Below are 23,064 nucleotides of genomic sequence, written 5' to 3' on the forward strand. Positions count from 1 at the left end.
TCACTAAAGGAGGGGCCTGGGCGAGGTTGCTGTTCCCGACGTAGTTTCTTGTCGCTGCCGGGAGCTGACTGCGGGAGAAGGCTGGGCGGCTGCGCTCTCCTCCTCTCTCTTTTCACCCCTTTTCCATTTATCCCTCTCTTTCTGCAAAACACGCTCTTCTCTCCATCATTTTGTTCCCCGGAGCAAGAAGAGAGAAGAGGAAGAGCAGAATAAATATAACGAAATGGGTTCTTAGCGGCTGAGCGGCGCGCATCGGTGAAAACGATGGATTCCCTGCGTTCCCTCATCTTCGTCCTCTTGGTCTTTCATATCCAGCTGATCGCATCCGCTGACAAGAAATTTGGTTAGTTCATTCATTTTTCTATGGGGTGTTTTGGGGTGATCATGCACTCCTTCCACATTTCTTGTCTAAATCGCTGTATGCACACACAGGCGGAGAGAGCTGGATGTGAATTACTCTGTGATGTTTGTTTTGGACCGGTAGTAATATTGCACTTGGTAATGACAAAAAAAGAACACATTATTATTATTTTTTTTAAATAACCTTTATCAATTAATAAGATATGTGTGCAGCAAAACTTTTAATCTTTTCAAAATAATCCAAATATTCGAAAGGCCTTTGCAGAATGATGCTAATATGAGAAATATTGTATTTAAATACACTCGCCCTATAAATAAGCGCTTTAAATCTGTAGATGCGGTTAGATTGGAATTAACAATTGAAGTCGGTGAAATTTGTGCTGTATTTTTATGTTAATGAGACGAAACGTTCCAGAATGCTTTGATTTTTGGCTTTCATCTACCTAAAAATGTCCGTGCTATTAGATTATGCACAATACTTCCGAAAATAGACAGGCTATAGCCTATCTAAAGCAGGCAGCCTTGTTTCATGCGGGCGACGCTTTCATTGGCTTGCGCATCTATCTACCGGCTCAACATGCAATATGAAATTATTTTTCTGCTAGTGGTCCCGAGCGTTATCTAATTGCACTGGTGCAGTCCCTGCTTCAGTGATCCTGACGACGACTTAAACAGGTATGCGAAGGACAGGAAGCTGCTTATTCCTATCCTCCTAACTATGCCAGTGTGCAAGAATATATTGTCATAATAACAATAATAATAATTGATGATGATGATGATAATGATAGGCCTAATAATAATAATAATGACAACACTCGGTAGTCTACAGATCGTTCCCCAGCAATTACATGCGCTTGATCACCTGCATAGTAAATAGGCTTCTTTTCAGCCTAAACGCTTGTGTTGGGTAAATAATCCCCTGATTTTTCCCTAAATCAAATCATATATATGTTAATTAAACCCTGTCCGTGTAAAAAGTTGACGTTAATAGTGTCCGTTACTTTGATAATAATAGCTTACAATGCATTCACTTAGGAGAGATGTGTTTAAATCCGCGTAGACCGGGTTGGGTGCATCAGTCCGCATGCACTGGTAATAATTGTAAGTATTTTGTTTTGTGTATACCTTGGCGCCTATAGTTTTCTAAATAGCACTTATTATGGGTCAAACCCAAAATTTGTCGTATTTATAAATATATATATTCAAGAAATGTGTTTAAAAAGTCACCTGTTCTAAGTGTACCGACAATGCCAGTCCGTGATCGTGATGTTAATGGGTCTCTCTGTCATTTTATTGAGTAAGGTATCCAGGCCGTGCACCTGCAGCTGCCGCTGTGTTGTATCAGTTGGAGAGGCGATACTATATATGGTGGAAGTTAAAGTGCTGTATCCCATCGATTTAAGCACAACGAAAAGGAGTAAATCTACTTATTGGCCGTGGGTGGGAGCTCACTTTACAGCACTGATTTGCTTATTTATTAATCACTTTGAAACACTGTTGCGCTTTATGGGGGGGTCGTGATTCATTTTGCTTTTGTACAGTAATGAGACTTTTGCCAACAGCAATAGCGCCAACTCAGTGCTCTTTTAAAATGTTAAAATCGTTTATCATAATGTGCTACATGTGATTAATATTTTAGTCGTCTTTACTGTGGTAAAGTGGTGGGATGGTTGGGGCATCACTTTGCCGTTTTGCTCGCAGCATCGCCTCCTGTGATTTTTTTTTTTTTTCGTCGTTTGTAACACATGATCTTTGGCTTTATGATCCCAAAACACCATACTTGACTTCCATAGCGAAGATTTTGTAACAGTTCCACGCCATTCGGGCGCATATGTGCATGCGTGTGCATGTGTGATCGAGACTTTAAACCCAGCCGAAGTCATGTATGTTTGTTCCTGAATCATTATGACCTGCATTATGCAGTATCATGGCTAAAAAGGCCAATAGGTGTTATTATGCAGCAATATCACGACTAGAACTGTTTATTAAATTTGCCTGAGTGCAGTTTAAAGTACTTGCTTTTATTCAAAACCTAAAGAGTACATTTGCATCGTCTAAATATAACCTGCTACAATATTCCGATCGATAATATAATGCGATTTATAAAGTAATTTCCTTTATGTATAATATCTCCGCCATTAGAGCTGTATTCACAGTGTTTTTAAGGAATAAATAGATACACCGAAAGTAACGGGAAAAAACAGTTGCGATTGCGTACGGCCTACGTTCATTGCTATTTGTTTAATTAGCTAAGCATTTGTCTTTGTCTTAATTACATATTTATGTGCATACCGATAGCTTATAAACACAATCATACAAATGGACAGCTAGAGTTGTGTATATCAAGTTGCGGACTGGAAGCGGAAACCAGAATCCCAATCACCTGTTCGTATAGATGACCGCACTTTAAACGATGGTTCTTATTTAATTTTACGAAACAATACATCGATGTCTGTTTACATATTTCATGTGATTTGGTTTGATGTTATTTGTTCTTGTCCTCTTTCGCGTTCTATAGTTACATATATACACATCCTCAAATGACGCAGGTCTGCGATTTGTTTTCCGTAAAATAAGGGTAACGGTCACGTGACCTTTAGGTCACCAACTGCTGTTTCGTGCTGCGAGCTGAAATTAAGTTTGACATATTTTATCTGTATTATGAAAAGTGAGCATTTTGAACTCAGTCAACACTACTGCCAGGCGGTATGTTAAGTACTACTGGCAATGAGTTACTGGTCATAGGACCATTTGTGTGTACCTAATAAAATAAAGGTTCAAGAGGAGCCGAACGGGACAGATTGGCCGAACAAGGCCGGATTGTGGAAACACACCAAGTCACGCTGTGATCTCAGGTAGCCATGGCCCTGGTGGAGGTGTTGCTTTGGCACCGAAGGTCACAGTGATCTGCTGCACCTTAACACACTCACGAGGACTCGGGTCACCAAATGAAACTCTTCTCTAAAGGCCGGTCCTAGAGCTGGACACTTGAGCAGATTTACTACCCGGCCATTTTTGGCAGGATAGGAAATTAAGGGAGCAGCATTATTTCTGGACAAAGTGCTATAAGGATTAATGTCTGCCGTTTTTCTTTTACATTGTGGCCAGGACTTAATGTCTTTGAATTAATCTGCAGTTCGCTGACGGTCCCTAACAGTCTTGGCTGGATTTTTTTTTTTATTGTAAAAGGCACAGCCATAGTGGTAAATTACTCTGGCACAGGATCAGGGTTCCTGGTAGCGTCCCATGCTGCTCTGCTCCCATGGCTGCCCAATCACAGTGGCATTGCAGGCAGGGCGGGGGTGGGAGCGGGGGTGGGGGGGTATGGATCCTGCGACGTGGAAGCTACATATTTATGCTCTCATTTAAGGGGGCAACGGAATACGACCACGTTTACTCAGCACGTGAGAATCTGTGCAGGGACTTGCATAGGCAGTGTTTCAGCTTTATTAATACTACATGGGCATATTTACCAAACCCATGTGAGTTAAGTTCCTAACTCAGCGGCACGGATAGGGACCCTACCAGGCTGTTGGCCAGGAACTACCTGGGCACTAGGTCATAAAGCACATTTCAAAAACGTGATGTGTTAAAGTCCTGCGCGATGCATCGGTAAGTATGCATGAACACAAATTAATAGTCTGACCTCACTGTAATCTTCAGATGCTAAGGAGTCAATGTGTTTTTAGTCTTGACTTGCATCAGGTCTGCACCTTCACCTTTAAGTTGAGGGATGGTGGTTTGTGGTGAAGTAATTCAACCAATAGAGTTTTAGATAAGCTTAAGTTACCGGAACGGGCACGAGGCTGTAGATCTTTCTGTTGGGCCAGACGGACAGTATTGCAGTCTTTAGCTGCAGACGTTAGCGCGTACAATAACAGGTACCTCCGTACTTCGTTGTCACGGTAGCATCGCCGTGGCACCCAGGGAACACTTTGGCACAGTCACTGCTCCTCGAGTAAGCTGTGTGGAAGAGGAGGAGGCGTGTGCCGTGCCCTGCTGGTTTGCCCAAGCCAAATGCTCAATTACGGCCGAGCATGGAAGAAATCAAACCTGCCGCTCTATCATCCAGGCCCAACAAAGGTCACTATCCCCATCCTCTTGCCCTCCATGCATTTCCATAGCAACCAGGCTTAGTATGTTTAATTCATGTCAGTTGGCCCTCGAGTGCAGTAGGTCAAACAACCGAAGATGAAAGACATTCGAGGGTAGGCTGCATCAGGACTTGCACCAGGCAGCACAATCACAGGTAACAGTAATACGTAGTGGGTTGGGTTCATCTGATCTTCAACAGATACCTGAGTTCTAGCTGTCGAATCATTAAGCCAAGTGGGGACCTCCTGTAGAGCAGGGAAGCTCGATTGGGGGAGCGGGGCTTAGCACGTGCTGCCCAATCAACTTTAAGTACCGAGCGAGGGGGATGAACTGCCGACAGGTGGGGGAGCGACTGAAGTTTCTCGCACATGTAGGGGGTGGAGCTGGGGGCATGGCTGCTGAGACTCTGCTTGGGGGGGTAAAATCGCTGCTTCGCTAGTCACACCATCCTGTCCCTTCACGCCTCATTTATAAATAGGGATGGCTGATTGTCATTTGGTTTCCTGGGGCCTTCGGGAAAAGACGTATCGCATAGAACACAACAGCTGATTTATTTTCCCCCCTCATGCTTAGCTTCGTTCCTGTGTTTTTGGCCAGGAACCGAGTTCCTGTGTTTTTGGCCAGGAACCTTGAGTTCACGGAATGTGATTAATTGTAAAATTACGTGTGTAATTGTAAAATTATGTGATTAATCACGCAAAATAATTGTACTGCAATTGGCAGTGATGGAAAAGGAAATTATTAGTTTAGTTGTCTCTTCTTTGCAGTTATTTTTTTCTAACTGGGGGGAAAAAAATAGCCCTGTTGGGGGGCGGGGGGTTGTTAAGGCTGAGTCTCATTTCAGCTGCTTGCTCTCAGAACACCAAGGAGAGAGGCCTCCAGGAATGTGAATGGACCATCACTAAGCCTCCGTAGTGCCCCCCCCCCCCCCCCCCCCCCCCAAATGATAGGGATACATGGGACGGCATTGCATCACCATGGCAATATACCTCTGCTCAACTCAAACGCAGCCTGTGATTCTCAGATGAAAAAGTATTAAGATTTACCCAGGAAATCAAGGTATTGAAATTTACCAGAGGAGAAAGCTGAGTCTTTGAAATGTAGAAGGCTGAGCATGGGGCTGTCGGGACGATTCAGTGTAGATCCTCCTTTCATCATCTGGAATCTTCCTCGATGCTGAGCAGGGTGGGGAGGGAGACGGCCGGCTTGTGGAGTGCTGTTATGGGCCCGGCTCTCCAGCCCCTGAGGGCGACCCGCAGCGAGTCCCAGGCCCCCAGGCCACTGCGCACTGTAAGGCCCCCCCCCGAACCCAGAGCAGCAGGTGGCTGCTTTACAAGCAGGCAGATGGCAGCTCTGTAAATGCATGTCCTTGGCAAATACACAGGGACCAGCAGGCCATACTGCACCTTGTTAAAAGTTGTCGGCCATGTTTATTTGCTTTATTTAGATAGTGTGCTGGATTATTTTGTGGCTTTGCAGTAGATCAGTGGGTGTATTTTATTTGCATTTGATTTGCATTATTTGCATTTGCACAACTACAGGTATATCGGGATTCTTCTTTTCACACATCCAGTCCTGCTCTGCTTTTCGAGACACACAGGCATACAGCTGAGAGCAGCGAAGCTTGGGGTCTGAGTGCGGGGTCCAGCCATTTATCTGGCACCCCTGGAGTATTTTGGGGAGTTAAGGGCCTTGCTCAAGGGTCCAATGGTCATTTGGCTATTCTGCCAACAATGTGATTGGAACTAGCAACCTTCTGGTCATAGGCACCACAGCCCTCTACTGTCCTCAAGTTTATGCAGAGATATTCAGTTAGGTGTGTTTGACCCCAACCTGCGATGGATCGATGCAAAGCCGTATTTTTAATATATACACGTCCCGCCCCCTATATTCAGATGTGCTCACAATGTCCTCCCCAATATATTTTATAATCAGTGGTGGAACAACTGTACACTGGACCTGCGGGGAAAAAATGGACTGTGCCCCCCTCCCTTTTCAAATTCACACCTGAAATTTAAGTAGCCTCCAAATATCATTCCCATCATGCATTGCAGTAGTTTCCACAAACATGCTTTTTTCATCAAATGCACGCCTCAAGAACATGGTTTGACTACAAAACATTACAAACTATTACATGTCTTTTTTTTAAGTATTGCACCAAATATATATATATATATATATATATATATATATATATATATATATATAATTTATTATTTTTTTTTTTGTGTTGACTGCAACCATAATGAGACTGTTTACATTAAAATGAGAGATATAAAAGTAGGATATCTACATAAGTTTGTAATGGGGTATACTGTCCAAATATATCTGTGTAATATGTATGATATTAGAGCCTTATTCTTCATGGATGTTTTGCATATATGTCAGATGTGCAGTAAGTATATATCACTGCAACCAGGAGCCGAGTGGGAGGGGCAATGTTGAGTGGGAGGGGTTTATAATGAAGGTTCGGATATCAGATGATAAGTCTCCTCCTTATAAACCTCTCCCATGTTGCAGCAGTATGCCTCTGGTCGAAGGGGGGGCCCTCGTTGTCGCTAGGGGAGGCTGGTCCCTGGGACGGCTGCCCCGCTTAGCACTCCACCCCTAATTATAATTACACCCCCCCGTAATGCTGACTCCACAGTTACGGCCTTGGACTGGTGCCCCCTCCAGGGTATTCCTTGCCTTGGAGGGGGGGGTTAGGCTTCAGACTCCTGTTAATGATGTTAGCATGCCTGGGGGGGGCAACCAGTTGACCTTGGACCCCTGGAGGGTTTTTTTTTCTTCCTGCTTAGGTTGTTGGTTCCTCTCCTCCGTTGTCGTCTGGCCTCCTATAATTTCTTCATCTCCCTTTTCCCCATTTTTTGAATTATTCTGTGTAAGTCACAGCACCTCCATGTAAAGCGCCTTGGGGTGACTCTGTCGTGAAAGGCGCTATATAGAACTGAATTGAATTTGCACAACAGCAGACCCTGTGCTGTGTCCCAGACCAGGTTCTTAGACCCAGATTCTAAACCGCTCCGCCCCCAGCCGCCCAAGCAGCTACAGCAGTAGCCGTCATAAATCCTCCACCTGCACACCAGACGCTTTATCAGCCGCTAACCTGGGTGCAGGCGTCTGCCACCGTTTACAGTCTCTTTCTCGCCCCATAACATCGACGGTATATGAAGTGGCAGCCGAGTGTTTCTTCGGAAAAAAGCATCTGTCATGTGCGATGAAATAGCAAAGGTGCCTGGTGGATTGGTGCCCCGCGGCCTCAAGCCGCCCAGGGTCACGGGGTCGATTCTCACTTCGTGTGTGGGGCTGACTTGTGTTTCCTCTGTTTGTCCGGTCTTCTTCACTCGTACCTCTGAAGTGCCTCTTGTGTGTGATCGTATGCCTTGCGATGGATGGACATGGCATGCAGGTCGTCCCCTACTTTGCGACTTGTGCTTCCTATGAATGAGCTGCAGGCTTGTTGTGGCCTTGTGCAGCATAATTGGTTATGGCAGTGTTTCCCAATCCAGTCCTCGGGGACCCACAGCCAGTCCACGTTTTCGCTCCCTCTGAGCTCCTTGTCAGACAGTCCCAGGGAGGGAGCAAAAATGTGGACTGTCTGTGGGTTCCCAAGGATGGGATTGGGAAACACTGGGTTATGGAAAATGGGTGAATAATAAAAGGGATTGATTTTTTGTAGCCTGTACTCTCAGTCATGCTCGGTTTACATGTTCTGTCCTCATCTATATGCGCTGAAGTCGAAGAGAGTTTGAGAGATCAAGGACTGTGAGTTTTTTTTTTTCTTTTGCTTTAGATAATAATTCAGGGGAACCGCAGACAAGGCCGGGGAGCGTCGCCGTGACGACTGTCGCCATTGTGACAGTTAGCGTGCGTCGGGAGAGGTTTAGTAAATATTATAATTTTGTTTATATAACCAAAACGACTCGCGAGGAGCCCGTTTCATGCCGGAGAGGCTGTCGAGGGCAAACTGTTTATTCGGCGCACTTTGCAAACCGGCTTGGTCTGGATCCGCGAAGCGAGTGAGAGAGTAGGAGAGGTAGCGTGATCAGACATGGGAAATTGTTCCGGTCTCTTCAGGAAAGCTTCAGAATACATGAGTACCTCGAACGTGTCTGTAATGCTGCTGGTCTGCCTGCACCAGCTCTAGTTTCCTTTGGCACGAGTATTTAGGTTCTTTTCATACATCACACTCTGCTTTCCAGTTGCATTCATCATAAAAATAATATATGATTAATGCGTAATGCAGGAAATGAGCTCGACTCATATAGAAATTTTAGCTCGGGGCTAAAACATAAATCTGTATGAATATCTGAGCAGCAAGGCACTGTGGCAGTTTGTGACAAGGCACAATGACTAAATGATTACAGTGGATCTATGATCTGCAGTATCCGTCATGCTGTATCTCCCGCTGTTTGCCATATTTGCTTTGCTGGTAAGCCCATTGGATAAATGCTTATACAATTAGACATGTACTCTTTTGGGTTTTGTCAGTGCACGCATTGAAATACGGCTTTTTTATCGCTTTGATTGAGGTTCGACCGGGTTTCTGGTCTGATAATTTTAACATGTGCCTGGTACTTCAGGTTACAGACCCGGCATGTCACGGCGCACCGAACACGCCCCCTCTTGTTTAAACAGGGCCCACGGAGCTGAGTGCACAAACACACCTAATGTTTGCTCTTGTAGGCTTTGACGTGGCCGGCGCCCTAATTACACCGACCTGCTGACGGCAAGGAGCAGGACAAACCCGCCGATATTTTAAATTTAGGGATGTTTTAGTGTCTAAGGCTGGATGTGTTGCGGGTTCCCTCCCTGGTTCCTCTCACAATCCAAAAGCACTTTACATTTTAGGTGATCTGGTGTCTCTGATTTCCATGATTTTGATGACAGTATCACGTTTGCCTGCACAGGTGCCCTGCCAGGGGTGTCACCTGCCCTGTGATCTTGTGCCTGATTAGGGATCACGAGCGTCGGCTCGAAGCCGAGGATGGGAGAGGTATCAGCATGTCCTGAGAGCTTATGCGAAGAAAGATCAGCAAAGTCTTGTGTGTTCCCCAAAGCAGAAGGCAGCACTGGCTTGCTGGCGAGCATGAGCTGGTGTCTGTCGACTTGAGGTGGCATCCCAGAATTCCGCTGGGCGTCTTGGGGGGGGGGGGGGGGGGGGGGGGGCAGTGAATCACCGTGTCCCATACAGGGTGTCCCCTGCCTCGTGTCCTGTGACTCCCGGGATCGGCTCCAGGCCCTGTACAGGATAAGCAATTACGGAAGATGGATAGATGGATGCAAGGATGATTAGGAGAATAAAAGCACCGATGCGGCGATCTGGACGACTGACTCCGCCCCTTTAACATCTAAATGGATTTCTGACGCATGAACCAGCTCATTAATGGAGTTTCTCTTTAAGAAGGGGGGCCTTCCTGCTGCCCAAAACTGTGCAGTGACCAGTGAAGGGGGCTGGTCTGTGCGAGCAGGATGCCGGCCCCCGGTGACAGTCCCGCTGTAGTAGATCATCCCGGAAGCTGTGACACTCTGTCCCTTTAAATAAACACGCTCTTTACCCAGCCGTAAGACCAAGGTGTTCCAGTCACAACAGCAGTACAACCCATTTTTAACTGATGTCACTAAAACCACTACTGGGTTGCTTGGTTGCTTGGCTACAAATGCTTGGTTTAATGCCGTAAAGATTTGATTGCCAATTCAGAGAACCAATCAAATGCTTGCATCACTGCTTGAGCAGGATGGTGCTGATAGTATTGCTGATTTTAGGCCATGCTGGGACAGTGCCATGCCTCAATTCTGACAGAGAGATCAAAAACACGTTTATTGGTCATTACTCGGCTTTTTTCTGGGGTTGATACCGAAGCTGGGTGTTTGGAGATTTTGAGCTGGTTTTTAACTGTGGGCAGTTGCAGTGTATATGCACGCGTAGCACTGTGTGTCGCTGTGCATGTTCACATGCGCGTGAGATCAAGTACGCATACATGTTTGCGCATCAGATGCGCACATCCATGCGTGTGTCTGCTGCTGGCGTGTCCACCGATGGGGGGTGAGAGGCCAGGGGGCAGTGTAACAGGGGAGGCGACTGGGTGATATAAACAGACCCCCACTCCAAACCACTGAGCCTTCAGGCCTATCCCCCCCCCCCCCCCCCCCGCTGCCGATGGGGTGATTAATATTCCTTGTGCTCCTTCCCACTGTGCAGATGACGCCCGTCCTGGTCGTGTCCCGCCCCCGCATCGCTTTCCACCCCCGCCACGGGGACCGCATCTGAACTGTCGCCGTCGACAGCAGGCACAGCCTCACAGGCAGTGTGTACCTGGCTGGGGCATATTGGGATGGGTGGGGGGCATGACGAAGAAGAGGGTGTGTGTGTGTGAATGTTTTAATAATCCACGAAAAGGCTCGCCGCATCCGCACCGGCCCGCGCTCGCTGCTAATTAGAATTCCTGTACTAGCCTGGGGTGAGCGATGCACGATGTCTGGAAGGATTAGCGGATAAACACGACAGATGAACGCAGCAGCAGGCGGCGGGCAAAGTCTCCAGGCATAACCAAACGCTCCCAGATATGGCATGCTGATGGATTGCATCAAGTTGCGCCTCACGGTCCCTTCTCGGGTCTGGTAAAAAAAAAGAAAAGGTTGTCAGAAAAGCGATCAGCTATTGATTAAGCTGTGACACCCCCCCCCACCCCCCAGGCTCAGTTTGATGAGGTTTTTCCACCCGCTGAGGCTTTTATTACCAAACGTCATCACGCCGCTCGGCATATTTATGGTTAATTAAAAGTGTCGTTAAGCCCTCGGGGCTCTGCTACGTTTTCTTGTGGATCGTTCAGACGGTGGCTGCCCAGCATTGTCACACGGAGCTTGGGGCCTGGAGAGGGGGCTGTGCTGCCCCGCAGCGCCCGGCCACAGTGCTCGGCGTCCCCTAAAGTCTGCCCATCGCTTGAATGAAAGCTGTGAGTCGGCCGTCACCTGGAAAGCTGCCCGATCTGTGAAATACTCACACCTGCAAATCCAGGTGCTGTGGCTCGCTGCCCAAGCAATGAGCTTGGTTAGTACAGAGTCAGAGGCTCCCCTCTCTCCTCCCCAGCTCGCCCCCTTGTGGTGTGATTACACACTCCTGGTTTATGTCATGAACTTCACTGTTTTCACACTGTGTGTGTTGTTGACTACAAATCATTTTCAGCAGCGGGGCATTTAAGTTCAGCGTCCTGCCCCATGACAGCAAACGATTTCGCCTCCATTGGGGTGATGATCCCAGTGGGCGGGCATTCTGCTGTTTTCAGCCCATGGATTGGTTCGCTGCTGCAGTGCCCTGCCTCTTCTGCCCTGCCCCACTAGCCATGCCCCACCCAATCCTGCTCTATCTCAGTCACCAGCAGGATATGGGGGCTTGTCCTATAGTGATAAATATCTTCTCAGGGATGAACAAAGTCTGCTATTTGTATCTCTACGTAGCTCTGAAATCAGGCCGTTTCCATTGCTGCCTCACAGAGCCCCTTCATCTCTTTTGGATGGTACTTTTTATTCACACTTGTGCTTTGTTCTAATCCACCTGACGTCTAGACAGATTGCAAAGCCCGGCCGTACCTGTATGACGTCGCTCTGTGTTTAGGTTGCATAGCAACAGGTGCCTTTAATCTAAGAACCTTACAGAGTTTACAGAGCTACCCTGACTCGCTGTGGTAATGGTCACCTTGCAATCAGATGTTCCTCTATACTGGCTGTGCTAGTGATTGGTCGCAAAGCCAAGGGTTCCTGTTTTTAACTATTAGGCCCCCTACTGGCAAGAAAGTAGTGTACAGGTGTCATTGGTTAATTTTCCATGATCCATGGAACCTATGACCCATGCTGTTACCCAGAGGAAAGAGTTTCAAAATTACCTACGGAATGAATATAAAGTGGACTGATTGAACAAACAATGAACAAAGAACAGCATGTAGACTAAATATTTTGACCTGCTCACCAAAACAAAGGTGGGAACTCCGTGACACCAGGAAGTGCTGCCACCTACAGGCCTCTGATGGTATTTCTTTCTCCCTGCTTTCCAGGCTGCCTGTTTGAGGATCAGCTCTGCTCCCCGTATGAGATATGCACCAACGGTAAGTCAAACGCGGAGGCCAGACCTCCTCAAACACATCATTTGGCGCCGCCGGTGTGCCCCAAACGCTCTGCTGATGGCCGAGGAGGCTCGCGGGAGGCCGTGCACTCCATCACGCTGTCATTCCAAACGGAGAGGGAGGATAAAGGCAAAAGAATTAACCTGAGCGGTCGGATGTGATTAAATCTGTGCAGCGGGGAAGCCAGCAGAGATGGACCGGCTGGATTTGGAGGCAGGCGGCGATCGGTGGAGCTGCTCCGTCCCACTCGGAACAATTTGCCCACTCATTTCCTGCCCTGTTCAGCCTGGCGAAGTGGCTTGAGGTTTCCCTTCAAAGTCTGGTTCTGTGAATCACAGGCTGTGGGACGCGCTGCTCCTGCCCATTTCTGAGCCCTCGGTGCTGGACTGCGGCCGCCGCCGCTGTCTAACTCACTACTATCACTCCCAATATTATCGTGACCTTCTAGTGTTTCATCTGCTGATGTCAGAACCTGCCGGTGTTTCAGCCTCCTATTGTCTGTCTTATAACCTTCCGGTGGTTTATGTCCTGTGGGCTTTGAAGCAGAATCAGAACGATCTCTATTGGCCACGTGTATTAAACATACAAGGAACTGTATGGTGGCTGAACAACCTGCAAGACAATTTAGTAGTATGAACATTTTGCACATGCTTTTCACACTCTACTCTCTACTGATGCAGTTCTGTAATTTGCTGGTGTTACAGTTTATAACACCAGAAGGTTGTAAGTACTGTGACTTGCTATTATTATAACTTCCCAGTGTTATGAACCTGTTCTGTTATAACGCGACAGTGTTTTGACTTGTGTTACAGCCCGCTACTATGATAGCCTTCCTTTGTTATAACCCGTTTGCAGTGAAACTTTCTGGTATGGTAACTTCACAGATGAAGTTTTAGATAGTAAGACGGGTAAGTAGATTCTACGGGGAGATATAAAGTGAGAAACGCTCACCAGGAAGCGCACGGCCCGAATCCGATTCGGAAAGCTAAGTGTGTTCATTAGGCATTAGGCATTAGGCTCGTGTGTGACAGGGCTGCGGTTTCCCTTCCCGCCGTTTCTCTGTGAAACCGCGGCGTGCCGATTGATGAACTGGGGCGGATGCTGTGTCACGTCCCTCAAGGACTAACCTGCTTTTTTTAGCATCTCTCCGCTCACTCACTCTTTGGAAGGGCTCCCCTGGGAGGACGTTTCCCTCCTCATGCTGCCTGTAAGCAGCTTTTAGCTTGTTGTCAGTAACTTCTTAGCGCTGCTGGGCAGCCAATCATTCAGACTTATGCAAATCGGGAAATAGAATAATTAGACTTTCTCCTGCTCAGGTGCGTTCAGCAGAGAAGCAGGAAGAAATTGTGTTTGACAGTATCCTACAGCTTCCACGACATCCCTGACAGGTTTACTTTTTGAAGACAACCCTCACGCCTCTAAAAAAAAAAAAAAAAAAAAAAACATAATTGTGCTGATGGGCTGCCTAGCAACAGCGGGAGATGGTGCAGAGTCAGTTGGCATGGAAACAGCCAGATCCTCTGTTGTCTCCCTTGTGTTGTCTTGGCTCAGGTCTGGTCATGGGACATTAACGGCAGGTTCGTTTGACATAGGTGGCCAGGTCTAGGATTTGTAGGTAGCAGGGGGCACAGCGTGGATTGAGGACACATATTATGTCATGTCAGTGAGGCAGGTGGCCAATTACCTTTTGACAAGACAGTTGGGGGAAGACCTAGAACAACCGAATCGAGTCCAATACACAGAACAGCATATGAGGCATCACTGATGTTGATCTTTCAGATGCAAACTAATACCTGCACTTCTCATGTAGCCTTACAACAGGTATTTTTCCTGAGGGGTCTGTCAATAGCCCAACTTCTGAGGGAAAAATTTAATGCTTAGTTAGCTTCACTGCCACAGTTAATGCAGTTCAACGCAGTCAGCTTTTTTCCCCCCTCCGCAGTTCCCATGGTAGGATCGGATAAGTGCTTTCGATGAGATGCGCACTCCCGGATTTCAGGAAATCGCAGGAGATCGGGATTACGTACGGGCCTTCCCTGAAACCCAGCTCGGTATTCCTGGGATGGCGGGACCTCTGTACTGTCAGGCGCCGGTCCATTCTTATGACATCGACTTTTGCCTCAGAGTGCATCCCGCGGCTTCTAGAGGATGAAACAAATTCTGCTAAATGCTCGACCGCGCTGCGCCCCGCTCAGGAAGATGGAGCACTGTTCATTTCCCGTGACTCCCAGCAGCTTCGGAAATCTATTGTGCTCCTCCGTTCCCTGAGCAAACCCATTGTGTTAATGGCAATAACACTCCTACAGCATGTTAGCGAAAATCTGCCCAGCGGGAGACCCACAGCTACCCACGGTGCGGCTCTAGAACAGAACAGTGATGCTGTGTGTTTGTACCCCATCGTTTCTTCATGAGACACACAGAGACGTATACAGGTGACAGCAAGACTGAGGGTCACAGTGCAGTTGGCCAGTGTCCAGCACCCCTGGAGCAGTTGGAGTTAAGGGCCTTGCTCAAGCTCATGTGAGGTTTACTTACACAAAAATGTTCTGAGGGCAGAAGGAATAATGATTGGTTCAGAGATAACCAATCATATTGAATAGGAGGTGGGTCCAAGCAACTAAAAGGGGCAGGGCCAACCAATCAGATGTCTTGGTCCCGCCTTCTCTAGTTGCTTGGACCCACCTCATCTACAACCTGATTGGTTCAGAAACATAACCAATCATTTTTTTACTACCGCCCCTAGAAAATTTTTGTGTAAATAAAACTTCCATGAGCCTTGCTCAAGGGCCCAAAGGTAGCATCACTCGGCTGGTCGCTGGTCGAGTTGTAAAATATTTCAGAGGGGGTGTTGGAGATGTAGGGGGTACCTGAGGATAATATTTTGCCTATGATAAATTTATCAGGTGGGCTCTGGTGGGTACAATGATCACAGGGTCCGAATTAAATTGTGTTTCGCTCCGGAGCCAGTTGAGTATCCCAATGTAGTAAGTTTATCTCTATGGGAGTTACAACCACACAATATTGGAGGGTGTATTTTTAAAGGGGATGGTTTTTGTGCATTTTTTAATGCCGTTCATGTGCATCCCGTTACAGCTCGAGCCCTAACCCTAACCACAGTTTTATAACATACCGAGTGATGGGCTGGCCCTGTTCCGCCTGTACAGAAGCCAAACACGGCCAGCGCTAGCCGAGACAGAGTCCGACACCTGGTTCGCCATTCCATGTTTAGCTCTGTTTAGCGATGCTGGGTAGCTCCTGTTACTCCGTCAAACAGGGAGCAAGGCACTTTCTCTGCTCTACTGAACTATCAAGCTGCGTAAACGGTTCAACTGTCCCATCGCTATGGATGGAAGCACATATTAAGGCATAAGTGATAAATAGGCACCGAGAGCCATCTTATTCCCTCGCCGCCCCTGGTCACAGTCAGCCAATGGTGGCTGTTTCTGCACCAGGCTCTGTGTCACAGGTGATGGTGCTTTAAATGGAGCGCTGATCCTTGACAAATGTTGCCTCTCAAGCTCTCCGTAGGTTTGTATATTTGTCCTAATTCAGCTAGTGCTCCATCCACATGATAGATGTGTAATGCTTCCGCTTCGTGGAACGGGATGATGTTTGTCAACTGCAGACATCATTCCAGTCTCCACCTTGTGGCCATTTTCGTGTATTACATCATTTGAAACGCCAAGAGACGAAAATTGTGTAAGTTACACTATCTATAATTGTGGTGATTTTTTTTTATATATAAATGTGAATTACGCACTTGAACGAAAGGACTCAAACCATACGCGAAAACAAGCAAGCAGGGATCTATAGAGCATTCTAATTACCAAGTAGCATATTAATACAGAGTTTATTTCAGATACTATTAGCATTTGTCACCGCTGGTTATCGCATAATTTTGTTTCTGGAGAATGAAAATGATCCTGCTGTTTTTTCGCTGGACCTCTAATGTAATATATGCCGTGAATTATTATGACAGCTTAGTCAGCCTCTCGGCGGCCGCTCGGCGCCTTTGGCGGGGATGTGCGACTCACTCAGCGGTGAAATGGAAACACTCCGGCGCCGACTTCTGTGCAGCATCCGTAACCGACACTTATCACGTTTGGGTCTTTTATATCTACATTACACAAAAAAACGTTTTCTACTTTTGTTTAACGTATAGCATTTAAATAAGGCGTTTTAACGAAATCAGTAAGACGTGTGATACAAACAATCATGAATCGAGTAATAGACCTGACCCGTGTATTAAAACATGGATCAACCCTTTTTAAACCAATGAAATGTGGTTTAAAATACATCCCATCAGGGGATCCCCTAATAGTGATGCGTGGTCTTATAGTTAAATAAGGACCGGGTTGTTTTAATACCTTTAATAATCTTTAATATTTTTGGCTCCGAAACGTCTCTCCGGATCCATCTTTTAAACGACTGCATATGACTTGATTTCCGTTCATTGTGGTTAATTGCACCTGGAAGCACAGACACATTAACCCCGGCGTGGAACCGGTAATGCAAACTATAAGGTAAATTTGATGATAAAAGTCTCTGGCCAAACAGCGGAATTACCCCTACTCCTAATAATAATTATTGGTTTGATTATTTATTGTTATATATACGGATCACTCCGGGATATGCTGCGGACCACCCGCGACCATGCGGTTACAGAAGATGGATGGGTGGATGGATGGATATTAGGATAAGAATCGCGGCTTATGTGGCTTCATTCCAACTTCTCGTAGAATTAACCCGGGCGCCACATCGCATTTTTGACTCGGGTGGCTTAAAATTTTAATTCGATACAATCGATTAAATAGAAGGTAGACATGGTAATAATTCATCGACTGAACTAATGATCGCTGTGTAATGTTCATTGTGCGGTGCAAAAATAGACGGAGCATCGGCTATTTATTTTAACTTACGACATCAGTCTGAGCATCACCGGCGCTTGTTTTAAGCCCTGAGTTTGATTTGAACTGTACACTCATTAAATCAGCTATACGTTCATTAGATCGGCAAATTAATTAACAGCTAAGCTGAAAGAAACGCCAACATACGCTGTCAGTTTCTCTGCCTTGGATTTGAAAAAGTAGTACTTTGTCCGATCATAATTCTGTGTAACAGAGCGAAGCATCAAAGTGAGTGTTTTTAAAGTCTTTAACTGCTTTTATGTAGGTATAATATATTTAAATAGTCATGCAAATTGTTAGGCAAAACTAAGAGATAATGGATTGTAGTGGCCTTGAGGGAGGGGTACAAGCGATGATGATGACGATGATGATGATGGGGAAGAGTTATGGCCACGGGGAGGCGACATGGAGCAGAGTTCAAGCGGCCCATCGCAGAGAACAGCAGAGGAGCGCAGAAGGCTGTAAAAAAAACAGGAGACAGAAGGTCCGCGGATCGCAGCACAGCGAAGCGGGGAGGCAGTGACGCTCAGCGCGAGTGGAGACAGACGGCAAGGCGAGGGGGTCGGCGCGGAGCGGCGGGCGTGTAGGCCGGCGTAAGCCAGCCGCGGCTGGGCTGTCGGAGAGCTGGGTGGAGGTGGAGGAGGAGGAGGAAGAGGAGGAGAGCAAATGCCTTTCTATAGATAGAACAGACAGGAGTGCTGGATGACGACCGGGAGGCTGTGTGCTGTGTGTGTGTGTGTGATGCAGGTCTGGTACACAGATGTCAGGCATGAGGAAAATAAACCAGCTGCCCCCCCCCAAACACACACACACACACACACACACTTCCTGTCGTCATGGAGCCTGTTCATAACCCCCAGCCTCGCCGGCGGTACTGACCAGGCCCGGGCAGATCTCATAATCACTTTATGTTTCTGGCATCATAATAGACCTACAGAATGACAGTGATTACTTTGGATTTAATCGTTAAAGTAGGAGTTTGTCCGAAGGAACAGGGAGGTGTATTAGAAGGGTCAAATCCTCTTATTCACTCCTGAGCTCCAAACCGATCTACAGGCACTGACTCCTGGTCCAATTCTGGGCTCTCATTTATTAACCGTTCATACTCACATTTTTACATTTTTATATTCCCAGTCACACAAACCCTTAGCAGCGGAGAAGCATATCTGTTGTAAACCGGTTGGCCAAGACCCTGCGTAACTCTCACACCACAATAAACAAATAGAATTTTCTAGTTGTATTCACACAGTGAGTCCTGGCAGCACACACTAAGGACAAGGAATCATCCCTAAGTCATATGAGGTCTATGTCCAAAAACGTAATATGTCGCTGTCACTAAATATATGTTTTACAGGACAGCTGATGTGTTTGGCTCAGTTCCTTTTCAGCAACATTCACTTGTCGGTCCATGTCAATGTTCGAAGCCACGTCACATGCTGCAGCCAGCCAAACTCAACCTCAAAATTACCTTACCTATTTCTGATCGCCCGGCCTCATCCATGGGTGGTGGAGCCGCACTGTCAATGTCACCAGCGGGAATGATTCCTGTTATGTTACGGACATTTCGCTTATGATGGCAGGTACGTTACCATCCTGAGGTGACACTGACGCGGTACATGGGCCGCCCCCTGCGGCACAGACGTGGAATCTGTGGGCCGTGATCCTTCTTTCTGGTCATTTTCTGGTCGTGTTGCTTCTTCCTCACCTGTCCCGTCTTCCTCATTACAGGAGACAGCATTAACTGCACGTGTCACCTGTCACCTTTACAAGGTTCTTCTCTGCGACAGGCCACTGGTACCGTAAAGGTACCAGGCAGCACCTATTTTTTTTTCTCCATTATGTCTATCAAAGCTTTCACCTCGTTCTTGGTTAAGTTTGTTTTTTTTCCCCTGCTTTACTTTTTTTAAATAACAAAAACAACTAGTTTCTCATTAGGAAAATTCCAGTTACAAAACAGCAATACAAGTGTATAGTGCAAAATATATCACAAACAGAAATAAGGATATAGGAGTATATGTTTCAGTTTCTGCAACATGTTCTCCTACTGTGCAGTTTGACGTGTTATGCAGTAGCGATATGCCCATATATGGTTATTGAGGGCGTTTCTTATTTAAATTACGCAGGAGTGATACATCCCGATTGGCCTCTGTACCAGTGATTCATATGCATACATCTAGGACTTGTTCCACACAAACTTTGATAATTGAGACCCCTGGTTCCCCACAGCCCTGTTGTTTGTGTGTTGTGGAGTTCCACTAAGGAGTCTGTGCCATTTAATTCCATGGATGCTCTCTCCAGATCTGCTGGCTCCACCCCCACGTACTTTCTGTGAGTCAATCCATTGCTCTTGCATCTACTCAGCCTGACTCCGTTATCGACTGTACAGCCTGGATTAGGAGCCTTGGGAGGTCGCTGTTCCCACTCGGCCCCCGGGCCGCTCCCAACCGGAGCCCCTGATGTATGTTTACTGACAATCCTGTTTTCCTTCGTGCCTTAGAGTTAAGATGGCTACTCTTCCCCTCATAGAGAGCAAAGAAATAATTATACTTTTTTTTTTTGTAGATTGAACAAACAGAAAATGGTCTGAAATATAAAAAGCCATCTGTCACAGACAATTTGCCAGCGGCTTGAAATAGTCAGCATTGTTTTTTCATATGTAAAAAAAAAAAAAAAAACGTGGCAAGCTGTGAATCGCAGAGGGATATTTAGCACAGTGCCCCCGGTGGCCGTGAGCGGAGGCAGATGGAGCAGGCTGTTTGTCTGTCTGAGAGGCAGTCAGGCCTGCTGGTCATGGGGTCACTCCCGTTAGGGATTAGTCAATTACTTTAATTAATGAGTTGCTGAGGACATGCTTTTTTTTCTGTACACAGGTGGATTAATTTAAGATGGATGGGGGGGGGGGTTCGTTCATGTCCAGGGGTGAGGCAGCCTGAGGTGACTTATTATCAATCAAACGTAACCCTGACTTCTGTTTCTTTTCTCCGGCCCAGAACAGACGGCCGGTTGCTCATGCCTTAGTCCAGCCTCGTCTCCACGACCTAACGCCTGTTTTGTTGTCACGTGCGTGTTCCCTTCTGCTGATCGGATTACCCCACCCGCCCCGCCCCCGCACCACCACAATCTCCACACCCCCTCCCTTACCCCATATCCCATGATTCCTTTCGCTCTCTGTTGCCTACAGCAAGTCTTCTAATTATCGAAAGCTGATTGCTAGTGTGTTACGTAAACGGAAGCAGCTGCCTGACAAACCTTGCGTTTTCCTTAAACACTCTGCCACCTTCTGGGGGAGAACAAGAAAATAAAATTAACCGGCTTCCTGACAGGGTTTGGGAAATGGCGTCCTGTGTGAGCTTCCCTACTAAGCGCCTTGCCGTTGTTATGGGCTGGTTCTAGCTGAGTCGGCTTTCAGATTCTCCTCGGCTGCAGCCCAAGCTATAAATCAAGCTGAAGAAAGCTATTATTGAACTACCGCTCCGGGAATCTCTCTGTGACAGCGGACAGAGTTAAGCATGCGTGGGGGTAATTATGACCCATCGTTGTAACTGATCCTTTCTAGAACGTTTATAACCACACTGCCAAGTTAGAAATATGCAAAAGCACAGTGATAAGAAACTATTTGTTAACCTCCCGTTCAATTAAGCAAACTGTCAGTATTATACACTCCTTATATCTTTTTATGAAATGTAATATCACAGGCCGGCGCGTCGCAGTGTGGACGGCTTCATGCGGTGAGGTGTAGGCGGCCCCGGATTGGTTCTGGCCGTCCACATCACATGGGGAGCTCGTCCCTAATTGCAGGGTGACGCTCAAAATGGGGAATACCTAAAAATAGCTTTCGCCGGGCTGATTGCAATCATTTCGCTGGGATAAAAGCTCGACCTGATTAGATGATGCCGCCTCTCACCTCGACTGCGACGGCGGCACAGGGCTCAGCCGGGCGCTCAGCCAAGGAGACGTTCCAGAACGTTCCGTCTGCTTCCAGGGGCACTCCGGTGTCCGTGGATCTCGCAGGCGCCGGCTTTTACGTGGCTGATCGAACACTGCGAGGAGGAAGGAAAGCGAGGAGGAACGGTCATGGTGGGTGGGTGGGGGGCATGAGGTGAAACCCAGCCAAGACCCCCACATGGGAGTAACTGGTCTGCCAAGTTTTTTTTTTCACTGAGGAGGGGCTTCTTGTGACAATCTCACCCCCTGTCAGGCTCGGGTCCCTCTTAGCCCCAGTAGATACATTTGCATGCTTTACAAATCCCACACAGGCTTGGATAGGCTGCTGCAGATGAGCAGGGCTTGACGTTCCCGTGTCTCATGTCTTGTCTGACTCCCCCGCTTTCCTGATTTCAGATGGAAAACGATCGTCGGCCCCCCCCTTCCGTGATGATGAGAATATAAAAATCCCCCCCCCCCAGATAGTGTCTCCTTTAGACTCTATCGTCCACCCTCCCCTCGGCCCAAAACACAATCCCCTCTGTCCCCTGAACTCTTCCGGCCTGGACAGCATCTGGATCGCGTGGCCAATCACGGCGCCGGGGAGAGCGGTTCCTTTCTGCCGCTTGTAGATAAAGCCTCCTCTTAGGTGTCGTGCTGCTCGGCTGAAACCCTGATATGATTCCGTCGGAAACGCCATCTGTCACCACCCAAGCAGAAGATCAAGATGTGCGTGACCACGCAGTTTGTCAATGATGACGTCATTTCTGAGGCCTTTGAACAGCAGGTGGCGCTGTGGTTAAAGAACTGGCTGTGTACCAAAGAAACCTAAATTCCATGGGAAGACTACAGACTCATCTTGTTTTGTTTTTTAATGAAAAATGCAGTCGATACCTTTTTAAGATATTATATATATATATTATTCAGTTCCTTTCGATTGAGTGTGATAAAAAGGTTTGGAATGACAGCCACTCAGCTGAAAGAAATGAAGTCATTAAGATGTTCGCGTCACATGATTTCTTTTTTGCGATTGAAATTTTGCTCATTATGTGTGTTTTGTTTTTCACCTGAATGCGATTTCACACATTGCATGTTTTCACTGTTTTCTATGAGTGAGATTTCTCATATTGTGTTTTTTTCGTGAGTGGGATCTGACTATGATATTTTTTTTTGTTGTTTTTCTATCAGTGGGACACCAAACATTTGATACTTTAAACAAAGGGGTATTTGGTGTTATTTGCTGACGTCCTGTTTCACGGTGATCAAAGCTCGCAGCCGCATACCTGATGGGTCACTGTGTCACTGATTGATGACTGCCGTTAACTGGCCACTGCGCTGTATTAAAATGTCTGCTTCCAAGGACCCGGCTGCATGTAGAAATATGGGTGTTGGAGGTATTAGAGTGACGAGTGTGTCTCTGTCATCCCACCAATCACTTGGATGCGGTAATGGGTTTGACAGGGGGAGAGCAGTCATTACTTTTACCTGGACCACCCCAATGCTGTCCCTGGCCATGTGCTGTCCTTGTGTGGTCCCTGGCCTGTCCCTGTGCTGTCTTTGTGCTATCCCTGTGTGGTCCCTGGCCTGTCCCTGTGCTGTCTTTGTGCTATCCCTGTGTGGTCCCTGGCCTGTCCCTGTGCTGTCTTTGTGCTATCCCT

At 47.0% G+C, this 23,064-nt stretch overlaps 1 protein-coding gene across 1 annotated transcript in view; it reads left to right on the forward strand.

Annotated features, from left to right (window-relative positions):
- The window catches only part of ptprn2 (protein tyrosine phosphatase receptor type N2), a 129,776-nt gene continuing 106,712 nt past the window's right edge, over positions 1–23,064 (forward strand). The window contains exons 1-2 of the mRNA XM_049011094.1: positions 1–343; positions 12,507–12,557. Of these exons, the coding sequence (XP_048867051.1) occupies positions 265–343; positions 12,507–12,557 (130 nt within the window). The 5' untranslated portion in view covers positions 1–264. The remainder of the gene's footprint in view (positions 344–12,506; positions 12,558–23,064) is intronic.

This window comes from Brienomyrus brachyistius, chromosome 4 (assembly GCF_023856365.1).
Source record: "Brienomyrus brachyistius isolate T26 chromosome 4, BBRACH_0.4, whole genome shotgun sequence".
Lineage (NCBI taxonomy): Eukaryota > Metazoa > Chordata > Actinopteri > Osteoglossiformes > Mormyridae > Brienomyrus > Brienomyrus brachyistius.